We start from the raw sequence: 23,551 nt of genomic DNA on the forward strand, positions 1-23,551 counted from the left end.
TTTTTGTGCAACCGCTTACCACAACTAACCGTGCTCACTGGAAGCTCACTGGTCTCAAGTCTCACTCGTCCCCAGTCTATATTTTTTTCATTCTTTTCGAAATATTTTTCCTCATACATGTATTCCCATCACTCGAACAACTACGTATTTAGCTTCTTTTCGGATGGCAGGAAGTCCACAAAGTGGGAAAACTAAATTGTGCATTGCGCTCTATAGCTAGAGTATATGGTATTGTTAAGGTCTGTGCGCGGTTGCTGAACGTCACAATTTTCAAACGGCAAGGCACCTTACAAGGCACATGGCAAGGCGTTCAGGACTGGCTGAGGGCACGAGTGAAAGATCAGGAAAAACTGAGGAAAACCAAGTTTGATACACGCCAAATTCATCAAAGCTGGTGTTTTATAGAAAACATAGCAACTGCAGGAGTGAGGACACCTCCACTGAAAAAAGGGTTGGAAATCCGGGGGGAGGAGGGGAGGGGGGGGGGGGTCTCATATGAAAGAGGCAGGGATGCTCGTCGTCTCGCTTAGGGGTGTAAATTTCGGATTTTGGTGTCACCTGGAGCCATAATCCCTGATTATGGCTCCTGGTCTCACTAAGGGTCTTCTGGGCAAAACGCCATTATATTTAGCGGCGAAGGTCTCCTTTAGGGTTGCACGCATCCTCGTTCCCAGAGCCTACGATCTTCTGATCAGCGATGGCTCGTTCAACAATTTAAAAGCAAAAACGTTGGGGCTCTGGGGACGAGAATGGGTTGCGCACAAACAAATATAAAAATATATATTTGTCTGTGTTTTAAAATGGTCTCTTTTAGGGCTAAAAAAAAAAAAAAAAAAAAAAACTTGGGCCACACTTAGATTTAAAATATCCGACGAGCATTCCCGCCCCTAGCCTGCCGCCCCTTTCATACGAGTCCCATCCCCCGGTTGGAAATATGAGCTAACTGCAAAAATAATCCCCCCAACTCTTTTATTATGAGCAGTTTATAGAACAAGTAAAGTTGCATGTAAAGGGTCCAAAGATGGGACCTTAAAAAAGTGATTAGCGGAGTAGATGGACAACAAAAACGCGAGTTAAAAGCAGTTGAAGAATCGAAGTGGACCGCAGTGCTAAGGGTGATCTCCTCACCAGTCCTCGCTCAGCTGGATGATTATGATCCCACTTAACGGGCTTTCTTTTGACAAGAAACTTGGCTTTCTTTTGTTTCCGTTGGGGAGACCATTTTTCCAAGTTTAGCCGTAATCTTCAAATAGCTGTTTATTATTTTTCCGGGCCGTCTTTCGTCAAGGCAAAGGTGTGCCTCAAACTGCGTGCGCCGCTTCAGGCTCGTATCCAATCTGTCCCCAAATCCCTGGTCTCCTTCGCGGTCGTCGTTTGGGCTTGTCACGCAGGGCGCTCCAGAGGGAGCGCGTTGCGTGACGAGCCCAAACGACGGCTGCGAAGGAGACTACGGTTTCGAGTCAGTAGTTGTTATACAAAAAGAGACAATCTCGGGAATTTTGAATGCTAGATATCCCAGCACCAACTACAAATAGGGCACAGGTTTTCCTGTTTTGTAGGCAAAAAGGAAAACTATGTTAAGTGTTATTGGCCTACATCCACGTCATACTCCAAGATAAGCTGTCTCGAATTCTGATTGGATGGTATAATTACCAATTATTCCACTCGCGTTTGCTGGATACGAAAATAGCAAACGAGGTGCTGAGTTGCTATTGGCTATAATCACCAAAAAGTGCGAGAGGAATAATTGTTTTATTAAAAACAACAACGAAATATCGCTAAATCTTACAGAGTTAGTGATATTTCCTTTTCCCCAACGCGTGAAAGAAAGTTGAAAGTACTCTTACCATATTTGCGGTGCATGGTACAATGGGCCGTACGCCATGGCCGCTAAACCAATCAAACCTCTGGAATTGTGTTATCCAATGAGGCAGTTTTTAATTATGTGCATTGAACCATAATTAACGCCTATGTCGCAAATGGAGGTTGGGTGCCCAGGAGCCAGGGGCTGGTACGGCCAACCCAAACCTAGGTAGGTAGAACACCCCATAAGCCTGCCCTACCCACAACCCAGCCACGAGCCCCGCCCGCAACCTAGCCCAAACCCTAGCACCCGTCACACTGAGACTAGAAGCTCAGTGGAAAAATAATAAGTATATAAGACAACGAACTAACCCTAACCCTAACCAACCCCCAACACCAACCCCAAACAATAACAAGGTAGCACTACCGGGAGGGAAGGGAGGGAAAGAAAAGCCCAACAAAACGCGATAAACTAGCCACGCCACGAAAAACGCTGAGTAGAGTAAATTTCCGAGCACGTGCAAAGGAGCACGCCTAAACTGCAAGAGAATACCGCTGGCCACGCAACTGCCTGCACACCTGAACCAGGCCCAAACAGTAACAACAAACGCCCAAACGCTAATGTGCCACCCGTGCTCAAACTACACGCCAATAAACGCTAACTCCTCGCCACGCCACGCCACCAAGGAGCAACTTGCTCCAAGTCGTTAACTAAGTTAAATTACATTTAACCCTATTATAAATTGGGTGGTTGGGGTTGGGGAGGGGTCTAGACAGATCAAGTCCAACACAAGCGTTTTCCTCTTTTTCTCTCTCTCTTTATTTGAATTTTGATATTGCTATTTTTTGATCACTTTGTTTTTACAGACACAATTAGTTTCTGTATAATTGAGCTTATTTTCCTATCTTTTTTTACACGGATAGACGTTATTTAAAGTTATTGATAATATTATATAGATTATGTATGATATATGTCATTTGAATGCTACTGTACATAATAATGGCTAGATCAATGAAACGTTTAAAAAAATTAAAGCAAAAAAGTTATGAAAAAGAATTGGCGTAGATAATGTTGCCTTGAATTTTCGTGTTTGGCATTTTCTCTTTAGAGGTCTGAAAAACCCCCATAGTTTTCAAATTTTTCCAAGGAAACTTAATGCTGCAAACTTTCGCTAACACGAAAAAGAGACGCCTTGAAACGGCAACAGTCTTTCAATTAGACAGGAACACAGCCATACCTCGCGCGTAAAACGTGGAACGCGGACACAGTGATGTAGCGCAAGCGATTACACTTAGTTATATTTGTTGGCTCTCCAGCGACTTCTATCACAATAGAAACAGTGCATGTTGTTGAAAATTTTATATATAAAGAGAAGTCTTAAAATATCGTATTTTCTCGGTCGAGCGACCTGGGTGTTTATTTAACAGTTCGTACTTTCGACTTTTCAACTTCAACTGGCCAAATTTTGGCTAATTTGTTCCCATTTATTGATCGTGGCCCAGTGAACGTTGGGCAAATTCAACCTTCTCTTGTTTCGTGCACTTTCTAACTTGTTTTCAATGGTGAGGTAACTAACATTAATTTTCATAACACCGAAGGGGCCACTTAATGTAGTGAGAGAGTGATTAATCAAGGAAATAGGTACGCAATAAGCAACCTTTGCAATTAGCGTAACACAATGACATGTAAACCTTTTCCTTCCTTACCAATAAATTGTGATGAATTTTGATCTCTCTGTTATTGTGATCATTTGCTTCAACAATACTTTCCACACAAAAATATTTTGCTTCTAGTTCTAAGAGCCTGACATTTCAAGGTACTGGTCAGTGAGACGAGGAAAACTATTTTTACTGCTCTTGATAACAAGACAAATAACTCGTCCTCATTTGCAATGCAGCTATTTCACTTCAGCAGCACCGGCCCAGGGGTGGCGCTGTATAGGTGTGTGAGGTGCCAAGGGGTATGGATTTTGAGCTGTTTTGGTCTGAAATAGGGTAGAGATTTTAACCATTTTGGTTAGTCTGAAATGCCAGCCGTCTCCTCCCCCTAAACCACTGGGTTAGGGGGAGGAGACGGCTGACATTTCAGACTAGAAGACTGGCTGGTCCAAGCTAATCCTGAAAGCTCTTAAAAAGATTAATATCACTAAAACTCTGATAGTCTACTGATTTACACGTATCTACAGTAGTTTCTATTCAACTGAGAATGTTGTGACAAGTTGTTTGGCTGCTTTAGCGATGTCATAAGCACACTGTATAACCTGCTGGGTGAGGAATGCCATGTCAACAGTGTTGCCTGGCAACACAGCACTCTTACATTCCACCTGTAGCCTGGCGGCACTGGTCTTCATGAGCTGAAGCGATACACGCATGCTGTCCAAATCTGGATCCTGAAAGAAATCAACAGCATTATTTTACAGATAAAGTGACTAAGAAGAATTTTCAGTACAACCCTAGATACTTGAATTTACTTTCTTAAACTCATTGATAATTCAAAAGCCAAAGACAAAGGAAATTATCCATCGTGATGTGTTTGGATATCTGATGAAAAACTCCTCTTTTTTGCATCCTTAATTTCCCCTTGAAAATCAGTCACCGTGTTTCATCACAGTATCAAAATCCTCGAAGTTCATAAAATATACTCCGCTACGCGTCGTATTTTCAACTCTCTTCTCTGTGTTTGATATGTGATGAAACACTGTCTCTTGTTTGATATTACATCAACTGAACAGATGCAAGCATCTTGATTCAAATACTAAACTGCTAGTTGTCTTTCATCATGCCAGCATGGCACTGATCCTGCATACATTCAGTGAAAATAGCTGGCCAAACACTTGGCCTGCTAGTACAGGTTTCTTGCCTTTTTTGGTAGAAATGGGTTTTCCACATTCATTTGGCTGAAAAATGAGAAAAAGAGAAAGGAAACTAAAATATTTTGCATTGCCTGCACTGTATATCCATCACAATCTTACCTCTGGGAACAGACCTGCCATGTCATTCACAGCAGTGAAAATATTACTTGAACAGGGAATAAAGCTGAAAGAAGAAAGCAAATAGTAAGAGTTCCACCTTAAAAAGTTGTACTGGCGAAATATTCCATAGGTTCGAGAAACAGGGTCTAAAAAAAGCATTGAAATTAATTATTGGTATGTGATGTACCACAAATCTAACTTTTGAGCTTAGATGTCACCATTCAAATAAAAAAGCTACTGGACAGGACCTTCGTTTGGTGCTGTTGATGATGCTGTACAAGGTGATAACAATAAATATTGTACATGAAACCCTAAAGAGTGACCATTCAAATGAAAGCTGATGAACGGGATTTTCTTGTGGTCTGTGTGTCACTGAACATTTGAAAATGGCTTTATTACATGTTATGCATGTACAGTGTGACACAGCGATGGAAATAATTTGGATCATGACGCTTACCAGCTGTGTCTACCAGCCTGTGCAGACAGCAGCAGTTCTTGAATTTTCTTGGTGATTTGTTCAGTACACCGTACCACATCCTCTTGTGATGGCACAGGTCTGGAATCCTTTGTGGCTTGATGAACCAAATCGTCAACTGCATGAATCAGTTTCACAGCTTCACGGTCCAACTGTTCATCAAAAGGACTGTCCGCTGTTCAACAGAATACATTGACCAGAAGTGAGATACGATAGTGGTAACTTAGGGTGTCTGGGCCTGTAAACCTAGTGCTCAATAGTTCGCATACCCCATCTCTCACTCTCTTATAACAAGCTGAGAATGTTCCAATTTAATTAAGGGTTCAGGTTACACATGTATTTGGCCATGTGCTATGTTGGTCAGATTCCAAAAATTAATGTTTATAATTAATTTGTGAGTGTAGTTCAGTTGATTTAAACTGTCATCAAAAATTAATAATTCCATGCTAAACAAACATGTTAAGTGCATGCTGTTTAAACTCTTGTCAGAAATTGCCAAAAATGTCACCTGTCGAAAGTTTTGGAGGCCAGGCAAGGGAAAGTGCCTGCTTCTGTTTAATGGTTGCATTTGTCTTATAGACGCATATTTTAAAGAACATTCACTGCTTTTGGACCTCCAACACATCCAAGACTGTGCACTGCTCAATACAGATTTTTACAATAACTGCAGAAATTATTGTACGCTCACTGGCTAACTTTCATTGTCAATAAGCGGACAGACATGTGAATTTTTAATTTATGTGATGTTGACAGAATGAACGGGAACAGGAAATTTGAAAACAACCAAACATCAAACTCACTTTTCCACCAATAGAAAAACTGTCTCCTTTTCTTCATTAACCGAAAAGAGAGCGAGACAACCTTTTGATTTTGGTTGCGTCAGATTTAATAAAATTTAAGATTTTCGCATTTTTATCCCGCGTTTTGACTTCATTTTGTTCCTTCTGGCTTTTTGTTATAGAAAAAAACAAATTGACGTCAGTTTTTCATGCATCTGTCCTGTTATTGATCATGAATATCATCATAGCACTATCAAAGTAGTCTGCGGATCCACCCAGCTACACCTCATGGATCCACAGCTACTTTGACAATGTTGTGACGAAATTCATGATCAAGAACATGACAAACTCATGAAAAACTGATGTGAATTTGTTAACTGACTGAAAGTCAATCTACTCACAAGAACTCATTCTTTCATGCTCCCTCATCTCTTCGACATTAAGGTATCTTCTCTCCTCCTCCTGGTCCTCTGTCACGTTGTCGTAAGGATTAACCTTTTTACTTTTACTTGCATCTCCAATATCAGACTGCCCCAGTGCGGTAGGTTGCTTAGGCCGATTCCGCAGGAGAGAGCCTGGAGCTGCATAAGGTGTAATATCGTCAATGTCGATGTGATCATCCTCATCACTCTCCTCCTAAAATCATTTGAAAATTGATCAACTGAATTGTTAATTGGAATGCTTGTTTTTTCATGAAGGTGAAAAATCACATAAATTGCCAACCTTACAAAATCAGGACCAATCAGCACAATGGCCAAAAACATGGAATACGTAAAGTTACCTTAGGTGTGAATACATTGTCATCACTGATTGCAGTAAGACTGTCGCCATTTGGGATTCCCAGCTGGTTTTTGAGTGCCCTGTTTTCATCTTCTAGCTTGTGAACCTTACCAGGAACAAACAAAAACATCAGTGGGAATGACAATTGCAATGAACAATTCAACTTCACAATCATATCTAATAACTGATGGAATTTAAGGGGGTTAGTTTCTAAAGAAACTGTGGTGCTGCGTCAGTGGGGAGTAAAATGAACGTTTGGTTTTATAACTGCCCTGGCTTTCCGCTCATAGGCTCATCATCCAACAACTACATTGCAGGATTTGTGGCTGCCCACAAATGTGCCAGCTGAATGATGATGGCAACATTTTTGATGGTAATGATGACGACGATGATGATGATGATGATGATGACTTAAGCACTCTCTAGAGAGTGGATATTGTTGTTCCCTGAAAAGTTGCTGGTAACTGATACATTTTAGCAACTTTTATCACCAATGCTAAGAATCAAACAAGCCATACATTTGTAAAGTACCTCAGGCAACCACTATCAGATCATTGATCATTGTTCATCTTAACTCATCAAACCTCTCCAAGGAACAGTGAGCATGAAGTCACATAACTGACAATCACTGTTATCACAGGCGTGGCCTCACACTGTACTTCAGCTGTAGTGGGATTGATAAATTAACCACTATTTTCTGATAAAAAAAACTGACTCCAAGCTTTTGTTTGGGTTGGCAAATGTGGCTGAAAGAACAAAGTGCACTGAAAGGGTCAACCCATCAACACCACCAACCAGTGACCAAAATCTAGTTTCTCTTTACAATGTCACGACTTTTTTAAAATGGTTACGGCTCCTAACAAGAACCCTGTGAATCTCAAAGAATCTCCTTACCATAACTTGAAGGTTTTGAATTTCATGGCTTTGATTTGCATTTACTTGGAGGAGCTGTTGTACACGGGCCTGAAAAAGCAAAAAAAAATTTTCTTGTTAAATACTTTAACAAGCAACTGAACAACCAAAAAAAAATTGTCACACTTTCACTTTGAACAGAACAGGATGAATTGAACTAAATCAACACAGGAATAAAATACCAAGTTGTTCAAAGAAATTATGTATAACTTTATAATTCAGTAGATCAGCCCTTTCCAGTGATAAAATGCACTCCAATATTATTAATAGTTTTTTCTACTACACTGTAGATACCAATTAACCTACAGGATTTAAAGTTGTGTGTTCTTTAAACAACTTGGGCCTGCAGGCTGGTATAGGAGGACACTGGATTTGAATGGCATAAAAATTACATATTAAAATAATGACAACAAACAACAACCATTTCATTTACAGAACTGCAAAGAATTCACAAAGATGAAATAGAGGAAAGAGATAATCGTTAAAAATCTCAATAAATTACCATAAATTTGTTAAAAGGAATAGCACGCTTTTACAATGCAAAAGTAACATTCTGGCCTAAACAAATAAAGATGGCTGGTTGGTTAAGCCAAGACAATAATGTACCTCAGAACAGAGTTTTAATTTAAGAGAGGCAATCAAAGTTTTCTCTCAAGTAAATTATAGTCAATACTATTTTAGTATTTCGTAAAGCAAGCTTACATTAGCTGTTGCCAAGGCAGCCTCAACTTTAATGTAACGTTCCATGGCTACAGAATCTTCCTCTAAAAAGCTTGTAGTGGTACCCTGTGAATGACAATGATGAAAAGTTGTCTCTGTAACATGAATCAACAAGGAACATTTACAGCCATGCCTACCCCACTTCCTACTGGCCATCACTGGATGCCCAGTATGGAGTGACTAGGAGTATTACTACTCCTTCTGGATGGGATGCTCGCTCATCACAGGATACTTAGTATGAAGTGGGATGCCAGTCGATCACAGGATTACCAGCATGAAGTGACTGGGAATTTTACTACTCTCCCCTGAATGGGATGCTAGTCCATCACAGGGTACCCAGTATAAAGTCCTCCTGGATGGGATGCTAGTTCATCACAGAATACTCAGCATGAAGTGGGATGCTACTTGATCATAGGATACCCAGTATGAAGTGACTGGGAATTTCACTACTCCCCTCTGAATGGCATACAATGTTGCATGGAGTGACTAAGAGTATTTCTACCCCCAACCTCACCCCCCACACCAACCATGTCTGACAGCATGGAGTGATACCAATAATATTAAAGGCATCATTTAATTGCTCATCAGAGTAATGTTCAGCAAAATGAAAGAAGCATGGTAAATGAAAAGAGCAAATGGGAACTTCCACATTTGTTTTAATGCACCAGTTGTTTCTAGAGTTCGCACTATTATACAGTCTGCATACATTTCTAAAGTAAGCTGTTAACTACTGTACTCACCTTTTCAATCTGAACTTTTGTGGTCATTTGTGATGGGTTCTAAGAAGAATGCATGACGACAACATTAACATCATCAAGATTACTTAAGATCAACTCATTATTTTAAGATATACAGCTGTATAAAAACATCATTGATCCCAACCTCTGGTGCTGAATTTTTGTCGACTGGCTCCTCGTCCTCATCAGACGGTACTTCATCATATTCATGATCGTAAGCGTCTTCTTCAATCGGGAAAATGTGTGATTCAACAAAACCTGGTAAAAATAATATTTAAGCAAATAAATGTCAGTGGGTATGACCTTAAAACTAACATCCCTCGTAACATGTGTAATCAGTCAGTCAATCAATCAATCAATCAATCAATCAATCAATCAATCAATCAATCAATCAGAGACAGACAGTTTATCCATCTTCACTCAAACAGGCCAATTAGAAAACTTAACAGCCAACCAGCCAGTCAGACCGTCAGTCAATCAGATCAAACAGTCATGCCAAGCATCCAGCCATTCAGTCAGTCAGCCAGCAAGCCAGCTACACATCCACTCAGGCAGACAGTGAGTCAATCATCCACATAGTCAGTCAGTATGTCAGTCAATGACATAGTGAGTTAGTGAGACAGTCAGAGTCAGTGAATCAGTACATCAGACAGTCAGTCAACCAGTCTGCCTCCTAGTCAGACAGTCAGTCAGACAGATCAGACAGTCAGTCTGTCAGCCAGTCAGTCAGTGATTCAGGCAGACAGCTCAGTGAACCAGTCAGCTAGCTACACTGTAGCACGTTAGTGAGCCAGTCAGCCAGTAAGACAGTAAGTGAATCATTAAGCCAGTCAGCCAGTTGGTTAATCAGTCTGGAGAATACTGCACATCTGTTGATACCTTGTGTCAAATCAGGATTAGAGTCCTGTTCCCGCCGCCTTGCATCGTTCAGTATATCAATGATTAATGTTGCAAATTCTTTGGCATTAAATAATGCTAATTTCTGTCTGCCCTGCATGATAAAAAGAAAAAACATTACTTGACAAGATAGTAAAAAAACAGTGGAGAGAAGGATTTAAAGCGTTTTTCCTGCAGACACCCCATGCACAACTGAAAAAGTATAAAGCTTACATTCATGAATTTTTCAAACTAAGGGTATCCAGACTTGGTTCGGAATATTTAAAGGTACTGAAAGTTGCCCTCTACCTTCTGACAGAGAAGTTTCTTTACCTGAACATTATAAATCCCACTAATTAAAAGTACTGGCAGTTTTAAGGATCTTCGGCACTAAACAACACAAGTCTACAACTGAGGACAAACTTCGAGTCAGAAAGCTGAATGGATGTTCTGTGGTCACCACAATGTGGTCATTACAAATTGACTGTTGTTTTAAATAAATAAAATAAATTCAAATTTAATGTCAATAGCACAGGGAGTGCTGGCACAATCTCCCGAGCCAGGGGCTCATGATAAAGTGTTGGACAATAATCCAGATCGAATTGGAATTAGGAAATGATAGTTTTTGAGGAGAGGGGAAAACCAGAGTACCAGGAGAAAAACCTCTCAGAGCAAGGACAAGAACCAACAACAAACTCAACCCACATATGACGCCGAGTCCGGGAATCAAACCCAGGCCACACTGGTGGGAGGCAAGTGCTCTCACTACTATGCCATCCCTGCTCCCCTTTTGAGCACAAAGTACAAGTAGGGGCATTGACCTTGGTATGATATTTGAATAAACTTGAACTTGTTCTTGTATCCTTACCTGATTTCTTGTAGAGGAGAATGAAGGATTGACCGGAAGAAAGGGTACTGTAGTAGTGTCACTAACAAGGGCGCTATGATTCTGAGTAGCTAACCAAACTGATGACAATGCAGAGGAGAAATGAAAATTAATAACGGGAGATCACAATTTAGCACTTACTTACTACGCCTTTCAATAACATGTGGACTCCGCAGTGCAAGACTTAACAAACCATTGCATTTCCCATTGCTGTCCATCAGCTCAGCGGACCTTTTAGAAAACTAAGATAGTTGGCTCAGTTAGTTCAAAAGGTCACGTTCAAATGCTGTGGTTGGTGGATTTCGATCCACTTTGATGGTTTCTGTATTTTTGTGGTCAGTCAGTGGTCTCCATGATCATGATTGACAGCAGTAAAACACGCATATGGTTAGCTGGGTTTTGAAGTTCGGAGTTTGTATGTTATTGAAAGGTGGAATAATATAAAGTTTGTAGTGTCAATAAACTCCATGGTAATATGAATCAGTTATTGGTGGCACAGCAAAAACAACAACATATAGAACACAATTGAAAGCAAATTATACCTGCATCACATTCTCTTCTATCTACTTCATCATATACATCAGATGCCAGCTCTTCAAACAAATGATGACTCAACTACAGAGAAACACAAAGTAAACAAGAACATTACATCACATAACTTTATAATTTAAACCAAGCCAACCCAAAAAAATATATATATAATAATCCCTCCAAATCTCTGATGCAAACATCTTTCCGATTACTAAACCTTCCTGAATGTAAGCCCATGGACTGATTGCTGTTTTAAATAATTATTGTTAGCTTACTGTTTCTTGCTGTTCAAGCTCTTTTTATCTAATAATTTTTTAAAATTAATGCAAAATTCCCTCCAACATAATTCTCTGAAGCCCCTGGAAGGGTCTTTTGTCATTTTGAATATCCATAATGGTTTGCATGTAGAATTTTACAAGGTACTGGATCAGTAATACATGTTGACATCCTAAACACTGCTATTCTCTGCACTTCTGTGTTCTTTTGTATAGAGTTCATTACTATTTTCATAATCCTACCATTTGGTTACCCTATTTGTCGTCTCCTTCTGAAAACATGTTTTATACTAAGCTACACGTAGGTTCTTGTGTCACCAGCCAAGAGTGCAATGGTGCAAGGGTTTATTTCAACAAACATAACCTTGTAATCATTGTTAGGGATCATATTTGACTTACATGTAGGAAGAACAGAGTATAAATATAGTGTAATAACTTACAGCTTGCAGCTTTAATTTTGCTTTATGAGCATCATCTGATAAATCCAAACAGCTGTTAAGAAACCAAGCAAAACAAAATTATCAATAAAGATTGGAAGCTGTACAGTGTACATGTATGCACACTGATCAATCGGATAAAAGAAAACGCCTTTTACAATGAAAATGTATCTGAGTTTAAAACACAGATAACAATGTTTTGTCTATAATGTAGTACATTTATTGAGGACCTTTCATGTATTTTTCTCTTCAGAAATGTTCTGATTGGAATCTCTTGCAATTTTGAAAACAAAATGAGAGCAAAATATATACAAGACCTGTCTGCCATAGTAGGGATAAGGTAGTGGACTCCATTTTGATGATCTGAAATTCAAAAAAAATAATCCTCTGATCAGTATGAATTATAAACATCAAAAACAGTTTGCATTGTTTGAGTCAAAAAACTATTCTACGACGTGCACAAAACTGAAATAAACAAACAAAATAATTAATCAATAAATAAACAACTAGAATGAAACAGGGAGAAACAGTTAATTACCAGGTCGTCGGCCACATAAATAATAAGTAAGTCTGTCTGTTAGTTCAAACTGAACTTCAATTAGTCGCTGTGCAATGTTTGTGAAGCCAGCCTCTCTGCAGAAACAACAAGGTTGAACAACCATAAAATTACTCTTAAGAAGAACACACATTTTATTAAGATACTTGTCATACCAATTTGTAACGAAATTCCTTGTATTAAATGATCATCCCAGTGAATGTAGTCCTGAGAAAAACTGTTTGAGTCAATGTCAGTCTTTCAAGTCAATGTCACCTCAAACAGTCCTTCTCAGGACTATACTTACCTGGATGAACATAATTTACGTACAGTCAACTCTCTCGTAAGCGACCACCCTTGGTGCACGACAAAGTGGTCTCTTACGGGAGGTGGTCGCTTACAGGAAAGATCAACAAAATAAGTCTAATACTGGATTGATTGATTAATTACATAAGCAGATTACCTTATCAGCTAAAATTAGGCAAATAGACACTAATTTATTACGCGGGATGCCCTGAGGGGACATACCGTGTCTAAAAACGGGTCGATTTCTTTTTTTTCTTCCTCGTAGCTACAAATCTGTACATTAATTTATTCATTAAACTCTCCCCTCTCCTACTCCGGATGTATTGTTCTGATTGTCTTCAACGACAGCAGGCCAATCAAAATCTATTCTTGTCGCTTCTATCGCGAGGGAGGGGACCCACTCACCCCTACCTGTGTGACGTCAACGCATCATTTGATTTATCCATTAAAGCTGGATTAAATTGTGGCGCCATATTGTTAACATGTTCTGGACTCAAGTGTGCCGTTTTCAAACAGAAATTTCACCATTTTGAAGCGGTAAATCAAAAGAATAACTTCTAAGAAGCACTCGACATCTAAAACGGTGGGAATTGGAGAGTTCCTGGCGAAGGAATCGTGCTTTCTTTGACAGTCTTAGACCACAATTGCAGACAGAAAAGAGGTCATTGAGAAGCTTACGTTATCGCAATGGAATTCCCGCAATTTCCCTTGAAACCCTGAGTAGCGTAACACAAGGGAAACAATGTAATGCGATCTTCGTGACTCAAACTATTCCATTAGTAAGGATGGTTTTATAAATCTGAGAAGCACACAGTTGGAATAAATGAATAAGCCACGGCATCTCGCGTAATGCCAGTATAGCAGGCATCTTGTTTGATTTTTTTCACATACAACAAGTTTCGGGAAAAGTAGAGTGGAGTGTACAGTACTTGTCAATGTGTCTCATGTTAATTAAAATCACCTGAAATTTAAATCGAACAAAACATGGGAAAACAACGTCAAACATGGGGTGCATAGTACTTGAAATCTTGATACTGTATTTACATTACTCGGTTGCATTCGACCTCTTATCCATGAAGTCTAGAATGCTCGATTGCCTCTGTGACTTAAGCCTCGTGTCAACAAGAATATCAGACACTTTCGTGACTGCAGTGGACAACTCCTCACAACCCCGATAATCTGCAAACTCAGCGATCTGACGCACTAGATCGAGTGCTCCGTTTACTGTTTGCACCGCTTGTATTGGTAAAGGAGCATCGTCACTGCTATCATCACTGTCGGAACCAGTTGCTATTTCTGTCTTGATACTGTTTGAGTGAGTAGCGATAACCTCATCTCGTAGGGTCTCCCTCCAGTCAGGGTCGGCGGGATCTAAGGAGTAATAGGCATCTGCATCATCGTCGAAGAAAGCATAGGGAGCAGCGTCAATACCTTTCTTAGACATCTTCTGCACCAGGGCTTCAAGGTCTAGTAACTCCTCACCGGCAAACGGGTCATCGTCACCTTCATCCAAATGTGTGGTTCCAGAAAATATCCATACCCCCCCCCCCCCCCCCACGGAGGATCACAGAAATTCCGAGGGGGAGAGGGGTCTGAAAGCGCTAAATTTCCGAGGGGTTAGGGGGTTACACGAACAGTTTACTTTCCAGGGGGTTCGAAATTGTTTTGAAAATGTGCAAATCTAAAAATACTTACGTGCCTATTCGATTACCAAAACAGTTGAAACTTTGACCAGCAAAAATAATGAATGATTCGTTTTCATATTTTTCCGTTATTGTTTTGACTTCGGATATGGAAGACAGCGTTTCTGAGCATCATGATGCAGATATTGGTTCGATATGGATTACAAACAAACAAAATGGCCGACCACAAAGTTGTCCACAGTCCCCTCGCATTAGATGTGAAGCGACGTAACGTGCACTTCCGTTCACTGTTCATTCCCGCAAAATTCAATAAAAGTAATTATACCTTTTTCCTAGCGTTATTCAAATGTGCCTGCAAACAGGCTCCCTAGTGAAAGTGTGTGAAAAGAAATAGAGCGACAGTTTTGCTCACATCGTGAGCAAGACTGTTACTTGTATCAAAGCAGAAATACATGTACGCGAAGAAAAAACATGTTCTAATTCAGTAATTGGCTTATCATCAAACGTTGCATGTTTGCGTGTCAAATTCCAAAGTCACACGAACGATAGAGGAAGATTACTAGCGATAAACAAAGTTTTTTATTCTGCGACAGCAAAAAGGCGCAACATTTCCAGATTTAACGGGCCAAACGTGGCGCTAATTAGGGTAGCTGTCTCGGCCTTCTGTAGAAATATTTATTTCCGATAAATCATTCCGCTTAAAAAAAAATATCGCAAAACCTTTGCGCGTGTATGTGTAAAAAGCCTTTGCTCTATGAAATCTCAAAATACTTCGTGATCACTCGTGTGACACATGGTTTGAATTTGACAGACCGCATGAGGTGAATTAGCGCGCGGGTAGAGTAATTTGATATGTTGTGTTGACAATGCATAAATTAAAAAGTCAACCGTGTAAAACATCTGGTTACCTTCAGTCTTTTTTTTTATTCCTGAGTGAAAGTCTCCTTTAATGATTGAATCTAATGATGAGCTTTTATGAGATACATTTTAGGTTTTGTTTGCTTGTTAATTAACACTTCAATATTAACAGGTTGTATTTGCATATTGTCTAGACTTTTCCGTGTTCATTTTAGGGAAAATTCTGAAAGTTTATCACACAGCTCTGATGCCTCATAGCCCAACAAGTTTATTCTGAACCTAACAAATATGTTTTTTTCGATGCACGATAAAAATTAGTATCGAATGTGATGCGGGCAAATTGAATGTTCATATTTAAAAGTTTACCGTGAGAAAATATTTATTCTGCGATTAATACGTTTTTTAAAATCTTCGGGTACACTTAACAGCTGGAGATTTATAAAGGAGCAAGGTGATAGAATAAAAAGAAATAACTTAATTTTTGCATTTATTCGTTTATGGAATTTTCCAGGGGGTATGGGGACCATGTGGCAAAAGCGAGGAATTTCCGAGGGGGTGGGGGGTGTCCGGCGAGACCCTCTGGAACGGAAATTCATGGGGGGTGGGGGGTCAAATAGAAAAAATCCTCCGTGGGGGGGGGGTATGGATATTTTCTGGAACCACACAATCCATGGTTGAGGGGTACATTCCAACATGCCTGAAACACTTACTGATCACCTCGCTCTTGACTTCGTTCCACGCATTTACCATCCATCGCAAGGCCATTAGGAGGTTCACAGACTTTACTATCTCGCTGGCAGAATGTGCTCCGTCAACTTGACCAACGATATGCCGCAGCAACTTCCTCTTGTAGTAGATCTTCCACACTTTGATTATACCTGCATCCAGGGGCTGCGTGTGCGAGGTGGTGTTCTTCGGTAGAAAGGCCACTTTAATGTTGGAGAACATGTCCGTCAGCGAGGGTGGATGGCATGGTGCACTGTCTAAGAAAAGGATAATATGCCTTTCCTCTCTTTTCAGACGGTTGTTCAACCTGGTAAGGATAGTAACCATTATCTCGGTTCTCATCAACGCCTTCTTGTTGCTGAAGTACTGGGCACCGCAGGGGTATGATGGATTTGCCAAACGTGCAAAGCAGCGCGGTAATCTGCTACTTCCTATCACAATAAGGGCCTCTTTGTCGCCCGCTGCATTCACAAAGAACGCAGCAGTTATTCGCTGCTTCGCATTCTTGCCCCCCCTACAGCGTTTCCCCTTTTGAGAGAGCGATTTCTGAGGCATCGTCTTCCAGAAACAGCCAGTTTCATCCTCATTCCATATATCCCTCGGTGAGTAGTCCCTAGTTAGCTCTTTCACTCTTTCATTCCAGCTGTTTATCATCTCTTGGCTTACATCTCCCTCTTCCCCAGCAATGTTCATTTGGCCGATGTTATGTCTCTTTTTCCACTTGTCTAGCCAACCACTTGTTCCTTTAAATGTGTCATCTCCAATTCTCTCAGCTATGATTCGCGCTTCTTCGATCAGCATGGGGCCATCAACAGGGATATTTGACTCCCTTGCTCTGGTGTACCATTTCCACAACAAACCATTGATTTCGCCATACTTTTCAACATTCAATCTCTTTTGAGATTGTGCGCCTTCATTAGAGTTCCACGATTCGAGAATCTTAGCTTTCCGCTTCAGGGTTTTGACGATCTGTGTTTTCCCGCAATCAAACATTTTCGCTAACTTTCTCGTCCTGTTACCCTCGTGAGATTTCCGGATGACTTCTACTTTTTCTTTCAGGGAAAGACATTTTCTTTGACCATCACTAGCTTGTGGGGGCATTGGTGGCTTCTTTGCTGTGGATTTCTTTGTAAGTGGTTTGATGTCCTTAACTAGTGGAATTCTTGCTTGCTTGGTCACCTTCGTGGTCGCCTCGTCAGAACAAGAAACGCAATAAGCCACCGATACACCGGCTTTCCAGCCTGGGCTGTCTTCGTCAGCAGGGGACGAACATTCTTTAGACTTGTTACACACAGGTTTCGCACACTTCAGACAAATATAAGACTCAAACATTTAACACAGTTCCTCATCTTTAAGACCTCCAAAATGCCTCTGTTGAGCACACGTGCATGTAGCAAATGTGAGAAATTCCCGCGAGTATTTTATCCTTATCTCACGTGTTAAGAATACAAAGTGCAGACGCCAATCAAATTGAACACCCACCACGCAACCAACGAGTAACACATGCAGTAACAGAACTGGAAATCTTCATCATTTGCTTATCATTCAGCATCAATTCGCTCCGTTTCAAGCTGACATGGAGGAAAAGAATTTTTCAAGCATCACGGTCCATTCATTCATACGAGGTTATCATGTCTACAAGGATGAAACAACATGGGTTCCCGAGATTGGTGAGCAACGTAGACTGAAACGTGAGCCACTGAATGAAAAAGATGGAAATGCGGTTGCAGTAGTGAGGCCGCTATCGAAAAATTTAACTGAAGCCGAACATCCCAACACAGTGTCAAAAGAAGATGAGATTGTCGGCCACATACATTACAAATGTCTCAGTATGTTAGCAAATTTTTGAAACGAAGGACCAACAATGGAAAGGCCATTATAACAGGAAAACGTGTAAATCAAGGAGCAGGTTATGGACTGGAAATTCCCTGCAGTTACATTTTCTACGGAGACAATGACATTTCTATTCCATGGCTTAAGGAAAAGATTGAAAGCACTGGCATTTTTCACATTGAATAACGCCTGGACAATCTATTTATTCTTCCGATGAAACTTTGTACTGTATATCATTTTGGAACAGATCACTGTAACAATTCCCGTTTACCTACCGACCTAATTATAGCCATCTTCTCTGTCTGTAAACTGTTATTATCTGTCAGCAGTCCGGGGTACCATCATTAAAAACCTATTGAACTTTTGTCACTTCTGAGTGGTGGTTTACTAACGATAATAAGTCATTATGTTGGGTGGTCGCTTACCGGAAACAGAAAACAAAAGAAAATGTCAAATTTCTGGCCAAAAAAGTGGTCGCGGTCCCTTTAGAAACTTGAGTGGTGGTCGCTTACGAGAGAGCTCTTGGAACAGTATTTAACTGAGAGACAAAACAGTTGTTTACGAAGTGGTCGCTTACGGGAGGTGGTCGCTTACGAGAAGTGGTCGCTATGAGAGAGTTGACTGTACTTATGACATGACTACTGGGTTCAAACCATTTACAGTTTTAGGTAACTTACATAGCATAGTCTACAGGGGTTTTTCCATTCATATCTGGTTTGGTGGGATCAGCGCCATGAACAATAAGAAGCTCGACTTGAAGGGCTTGTCCTGCATTAGCTGCTACATGAAGAGGAGTATTATTTCTCTCCTGTTGGGAGAATAAGCACAGGGAAAAATATGTTATCACTAAAGATGTTTATTGTGTGTTCAGTACTGTATGTCATTCATTGGGATATGTTTTAGAAAACAATGTTTGCTTTCTCAGTTTGATCTACTTTGAAAAGTAGCTCCGACTGTACGATTAGCTGATATACAGTACATGTACCCCTCAGACTTAACAACCATCAAATACATGTTAATTAGTATATCTGCAAGCCAGTTGGTATACATTCTGTATAAAATCCTGGTCATGTTTTTTCTGAAGTGGAAACCTTGCTTCTGACAAGTGAGAAACATGGTTTGTGAAGGAAGATCCAAGACGCTATTGAGATTCAAAGCTGGAACACCCACACTTACGTACAGGGGTTTTATTAAGGGCCAGGTGCCAGGCAAACTGACTGTCCATGAATACAGCTTTGCTCAACTACTTTTACCATCTTGTGTGACTTTTTCCATAACAGAACAAATGCAAGTTAACTATCCTGCCTAACTAACCTCTTGTCTTGACTGCCTCTTCAAAATCTTAATGAAACCCCTGGCCTAACAACAAAGTGAATAAAGTGAAGGGGAAGGAAGATTTTATGACTTGTAAACGTCTGTTATGTGACTTGAGGTAGTCAAATGGCTCATTACGGCTATGTTAAATTACATCACACAGCTGAACAAAGGAAGATCGTCAACTTCCAAAATGTCTGTTGAGACTTTAATCCCGGTCTGAATTTGGCATCTCACTGGTATTTCTATATTCAGTTCATACTGAGTTTTCCTCTTGGACAATCAAAATGAGCTATCTAGACATGACCCTAAAGATGTCATCTTCCCTTCCTGGAGGAACAACAAAGATATTTTACTAACTGATCTTTTGCATGAAATTTTGCCAATACTTACTGGATGAAAGTAGTTTGCGCGTGCACCTAGTGAAAGAAGTCTCAAACATGTCTCCAGATTTCCTGTTCTTACACTTGAATGAAGTTGCTATAAGAGAAACATAAAAGGCAAATCAACATCTGTTTAGATATCAGCTGGAAAAAATAACTGAAGTGTATAATTTGTACATTATGATCAAAGACTGATCAACAAAAATTTAATAATAAAATTGTTCTGTATTAGACCTGTTTGCATAAGAGTATTGAACATTATTATATAAACACCAATGAAATACCAGGTGAGCTTTGACACGAAAACATAATATCTTCACACGTGAAAAGATCACTGCTATGGTTACATAATAAATTGCGCCTTTTGCAATGACTTGGTATTTCATTGGTGTTTATATAATAAACATAACATTACATGGCCGCTTGGAGATACGAAATTTCTCTTCAAGTGTTGAAAAATATTTCACGAGTGAACACAGTGACGAGTGAAATATTTTTCAACTCTCGAAGACAAGTTTTGTATCTCTGCACGGTCATGTAATATCCTCTATTTATTACAAGTTCTTTACAATAGCCATACTGTTGCCCAAATAAAATATTATGACATTCATGAATAATTTATATATATAGTGGCACAAGTTGATATTGATACTGTTCACCAATCATAAGTTATAACTACTAACTGAATACCTGGCTGAGGTCGGAGACAGATATAGTATCATCATCTTTACAAGGAAGGCGAGGAACAAATGCAAGCCTTTGATACTTTGCCTTTATGAAAGTAGCTTTATTTGGACTGCAACAGAAACAAGCAAAACCATCTTAATTTTCTAAAAACCCAGACTAAATATATCAAATAAATTGATTTCATCCCAAGGGGATGGGGTAGTCCCTTGTATAAGCTGCACTGTATACAGGTAAAGTATATGCTGCGTGCCCTACATGTAGCAGTTCATAGACTACCTACAGATCTATGTGACCTTTGCGGCAGAGACTGTTACCCCCGCATTGGTCTATCCAGCCACAAGAAATGCTGCTTCAGCAGAGCAGTCGGGCTGAATAACTAGGATGTACCCATAGTCAAACTTCACTGAACAAGGCCAAAGCAAGGGGGAGTGGGGGGGGGGGGGGGGCATTTTATCACATCTAACAAGGCTGCAAATGTTTGGATGAAAAGGTAATTTGGCCACCATAAAGAGATTCAAGTGCTGACGTTTCGAGCGTTAGCCCTTCGCCAGAGCGAATGATGAAAGAGTATACAACAAACTGACAGTGGTGCCTAGTGTTTGATTTTACTGCCACTTTCTCAGCTTGCAAAAATGCTACAAAAACAGGTGCAAAACTGAATAAAAATGCTTTATCTCTTAGTCTCAGCTTACGTACATTCTTAGAATGTTCTTAACACCTGGGTCAATTTCAGCCTCAAAGCTCTTACTAAAAAATGTTCTTTAAAAAAAGAGTGTATTCATACTTACTGGACATGATCTTTTTGGCTAGGTTTTCTCAATCCGCTTTTCATTTGATTTGGATCTAATAATGAATGCTCCCATATTGAGTTTGCTCCATTTGTTACAAGCTGCCGAACCATCTGTCAAACAAACAACAGAATTGTTGAATTTATAAATGCTTCTAGTACAAAACAATGCAAGATTTCTTCATAGTCCCAAAACATATATTTTGTTTTCTCAACTCAACCTCGTTGTTAATGGACAAGGGTCAGTATGACAGTGGTACATATATAATTAATGTATGGGGCTATGTGGAAGTCTTTCCAAAAATATTGAAGGACAAATCATTTTATTACCATTTTACACATTTGAGTCAACATTGTGATACAGCTGGGTATAAAACTGGTCATTAATAATTACACAAAAAATATAAAAGATCATTTGAGTACTGTAGGTGTTATAATTTTACATGATATTCATCAACTAACTAATTCAGTGAGAAAAAAATAATAAACTATAAAAACAGTCATGCCAGACTTATTTAGGCATAAGGTAGTTTCTATAACAAGGAGATCAATCAAACAAACAAAGACTCCCAAAACTAAAACAAAGTAATATGAGATCTAAACTCTTTAAAATTTTATTACAACACCTAATTTTCAGCACTTTCACTTTCGGTTTCAAAATAATTAAGAAGCTAATAGTACTTCAAAACGCTTGACATTATCTGTTTTTGGTGAAAATACTTGAACACAGCTGCTTTGAGGAGCTTTCTCTGACGCCCCATATATAGTAAGCTTAAATTATAAGAGGCTGAAGATAGGATTAAATTTGTCCACGAAAGTGAACCAATGAAAAAGAGCACAAAGAAGAGAAAATCATGATTGCAATCGCAGTTTGTCAAATACACATTCAATTACAATGCTCTTTTCGAAACCTTAAAAAACAGCTGAGTGAATCATTCCGAACAATACATAATAAGACTTAAGTTACAAGTACGGGCGATGACATAGCACTAGAGTACAAGGTGTATTTAATTTTAGTTTATTTTCGCCGACTGCACAGTAAAAACAAAAACACCCATACCATAGGAAGGATTTAAGAAGGAGAGTGATACCAAAGTTCGATAAAATTGCCACTCGCGGTGAGAATAATAATTGGCTAAGTTCGTATGTCGAAAATGACAAACCAACAGAGAATCACAATATTGAATAACAGAAAATTCTCTTCTTTGTAAAGATATGCAAACCTAAAGGCATTATAATTAAAGATTCAAGTGTTTCATCGATCGGAAATGCGGTTTAAAATAAATTAAGCTTAAATCATGGCAAGGGCTGGGTGAGCCCAATGAATCATGTTCGTTTCATGATTTCCATCTCTTGAAATTCCCGCGTCAATACTTAGAAAATAAGCCCTGGCCCTTTCCTCCAAATATATTCTATAATAGCTTATGGCTTAAGGAAGCATTTGTGAGAACATCAATGTGTTTGTGCTTACTGACCGCTTGTAAGGTTGGACTCCAAGACGAATGTCTGAGATGCTTCACTTGAGAAATATGTCGACCCAAACTTCTGTGGACACTGCAACATTCATCGCAAATCAAAACCCCGCGATTCACCGAAGCCCATTCTGGTCCTGTTCAACAATGAGATTGCAGAATTACTTTATAATCCATCAAAATCAGATTTCTAAAGCGATCCATGTTGACGAAAAGTTTATTCACGCAAGCTTGGTTGACAGTCCAAAGGTAGAACTTACCCGGGGCACTACAATCCGCACAAACGTCTGTCGATGGACGAAGCTTCATCCTTGAAGACATACTTCAAGCCATTAAGGTGCCAGAAATCATACAGCGTTGCTTCCTTGGTAAATATTGTACCATGAAGGCAAATAAAACTTAAAAATTCTACTTCCCTCTGTTTCTCTGATTTCCCTCCTTTCAGAAAATCCCGCCCGCGTATCTTTGGTCAGTTGTCAGCGTTGGGCATGCGTATTAGGCTACGCATTGGCAACGGTTCGGTTTCCGTTCGGGCGGCGTCTCAAACAAACCGAGGAATTTCCGACAAACCTCAACTCATGTGCGGGTGAGCAAGGGAGACAATTGTCTGCGCATGCTCGAAATAACTCGATTTATTAACGTTTTTTTTAGTTTTTCGTGATTCGAGGTTTTCGCGCGGTTTTCGACGGGGCTAAATTTGACAACCTAAACTCTAAATGAAAAGCATTCAAAAACGGTTCGTCGGCAAGCTAATTGAGGCATGTTGCCACAAAAAGCAACTCAAGGCGGAGACGGAAAACCTTGTTTGACATCACCTGTGGTAA

General features: G+C 39.7%; 1 protein-coding gene across 1 annotated transcript; it reads right to left on the minus strand.

Moving 5' to 3' along the window:
* Positions 1-3,742: 3,742 nt before the first annotated feature.
* Positions 3,743-23,190, minus strand: LOC146458962 (ARF GTPase-activating protein GIT2-like). Its single transcript, XM_085090088.1, has 21 exons — positions 22,988-23,190; positions 22,731-22,864; positions 21,257-21,369; positions 20,472-20,577; positions 19,792-19,878; positions 18,762-18,892; positions 12,722-12,816; positions 12,501-12,546; positions 12,187-12,238; positions 11,483-11,555; positions 10,923-11,020; positions 10,058-10,169; positions 9,324-9,436; positions 9,182-9,220; positions 8,424-8,507; positions 7,704-7,772; positions 6,811-6,915; positions 6,431-6,665; positions 5,233-5,425; positions 4,776-4,839; positions 3,743-4,193 (listed from the first exon to the last, which is right to left on the minus strand). The coding sequence occupies exons 1-21, from the start codon at positions 23,046-23,048 to the stop codon at positions 3,996-3,998; spliced, it is 2,208 nt and encodes a 735-aa protein (XP_084946214.1). The 5' UTR covers positions 23,049-23,190; the 3' UTR covers positions 3,743-3,995.
* Positions 23,191-23,551: the final 361 nt, after the last annotated feature.

The sequence above is a fragment of the Pavona decussata genome, unplaced genomic scaffold (genome assembly GCF_977016875.1).
Source record: "Pavona decussata unplaced genomic scaffold, jaPavDecu1.1 SCAFFOLD_224, whole genome shotgun sequence".
Taxonomy (NCBI): Eukaryota; Metazoa; Cnidaria; class Anthozoa; order Scleractinia; family Agariciidae; genus Pavona; species Pavona decussata.

Bases quoted from the DNA above. Each gene is read 5' to 3' on its own strand.
- LOC146458962 (XM_085090088.1), bottom strand. From the start codon at position 23,048: ATGTCTTCAAGGATGAAGCTTCGTCCATCGACAGACGTTTGTGCGGAT. The intron at 11,021-11,482 runs GTATAATTTGCT...CATTGTCATCAG, and splicing joins TAGAAGAGAATGTGATGCAG to TTTGGTTAGCTACTCAGAAT. The intron at 9,221-9,323 runs GTTGGGATCAAT...CATTCTTCTTAG, and splicing joins ACAAAAATTCAGCACCAGAG to AACCCATCACAAATGACCAC.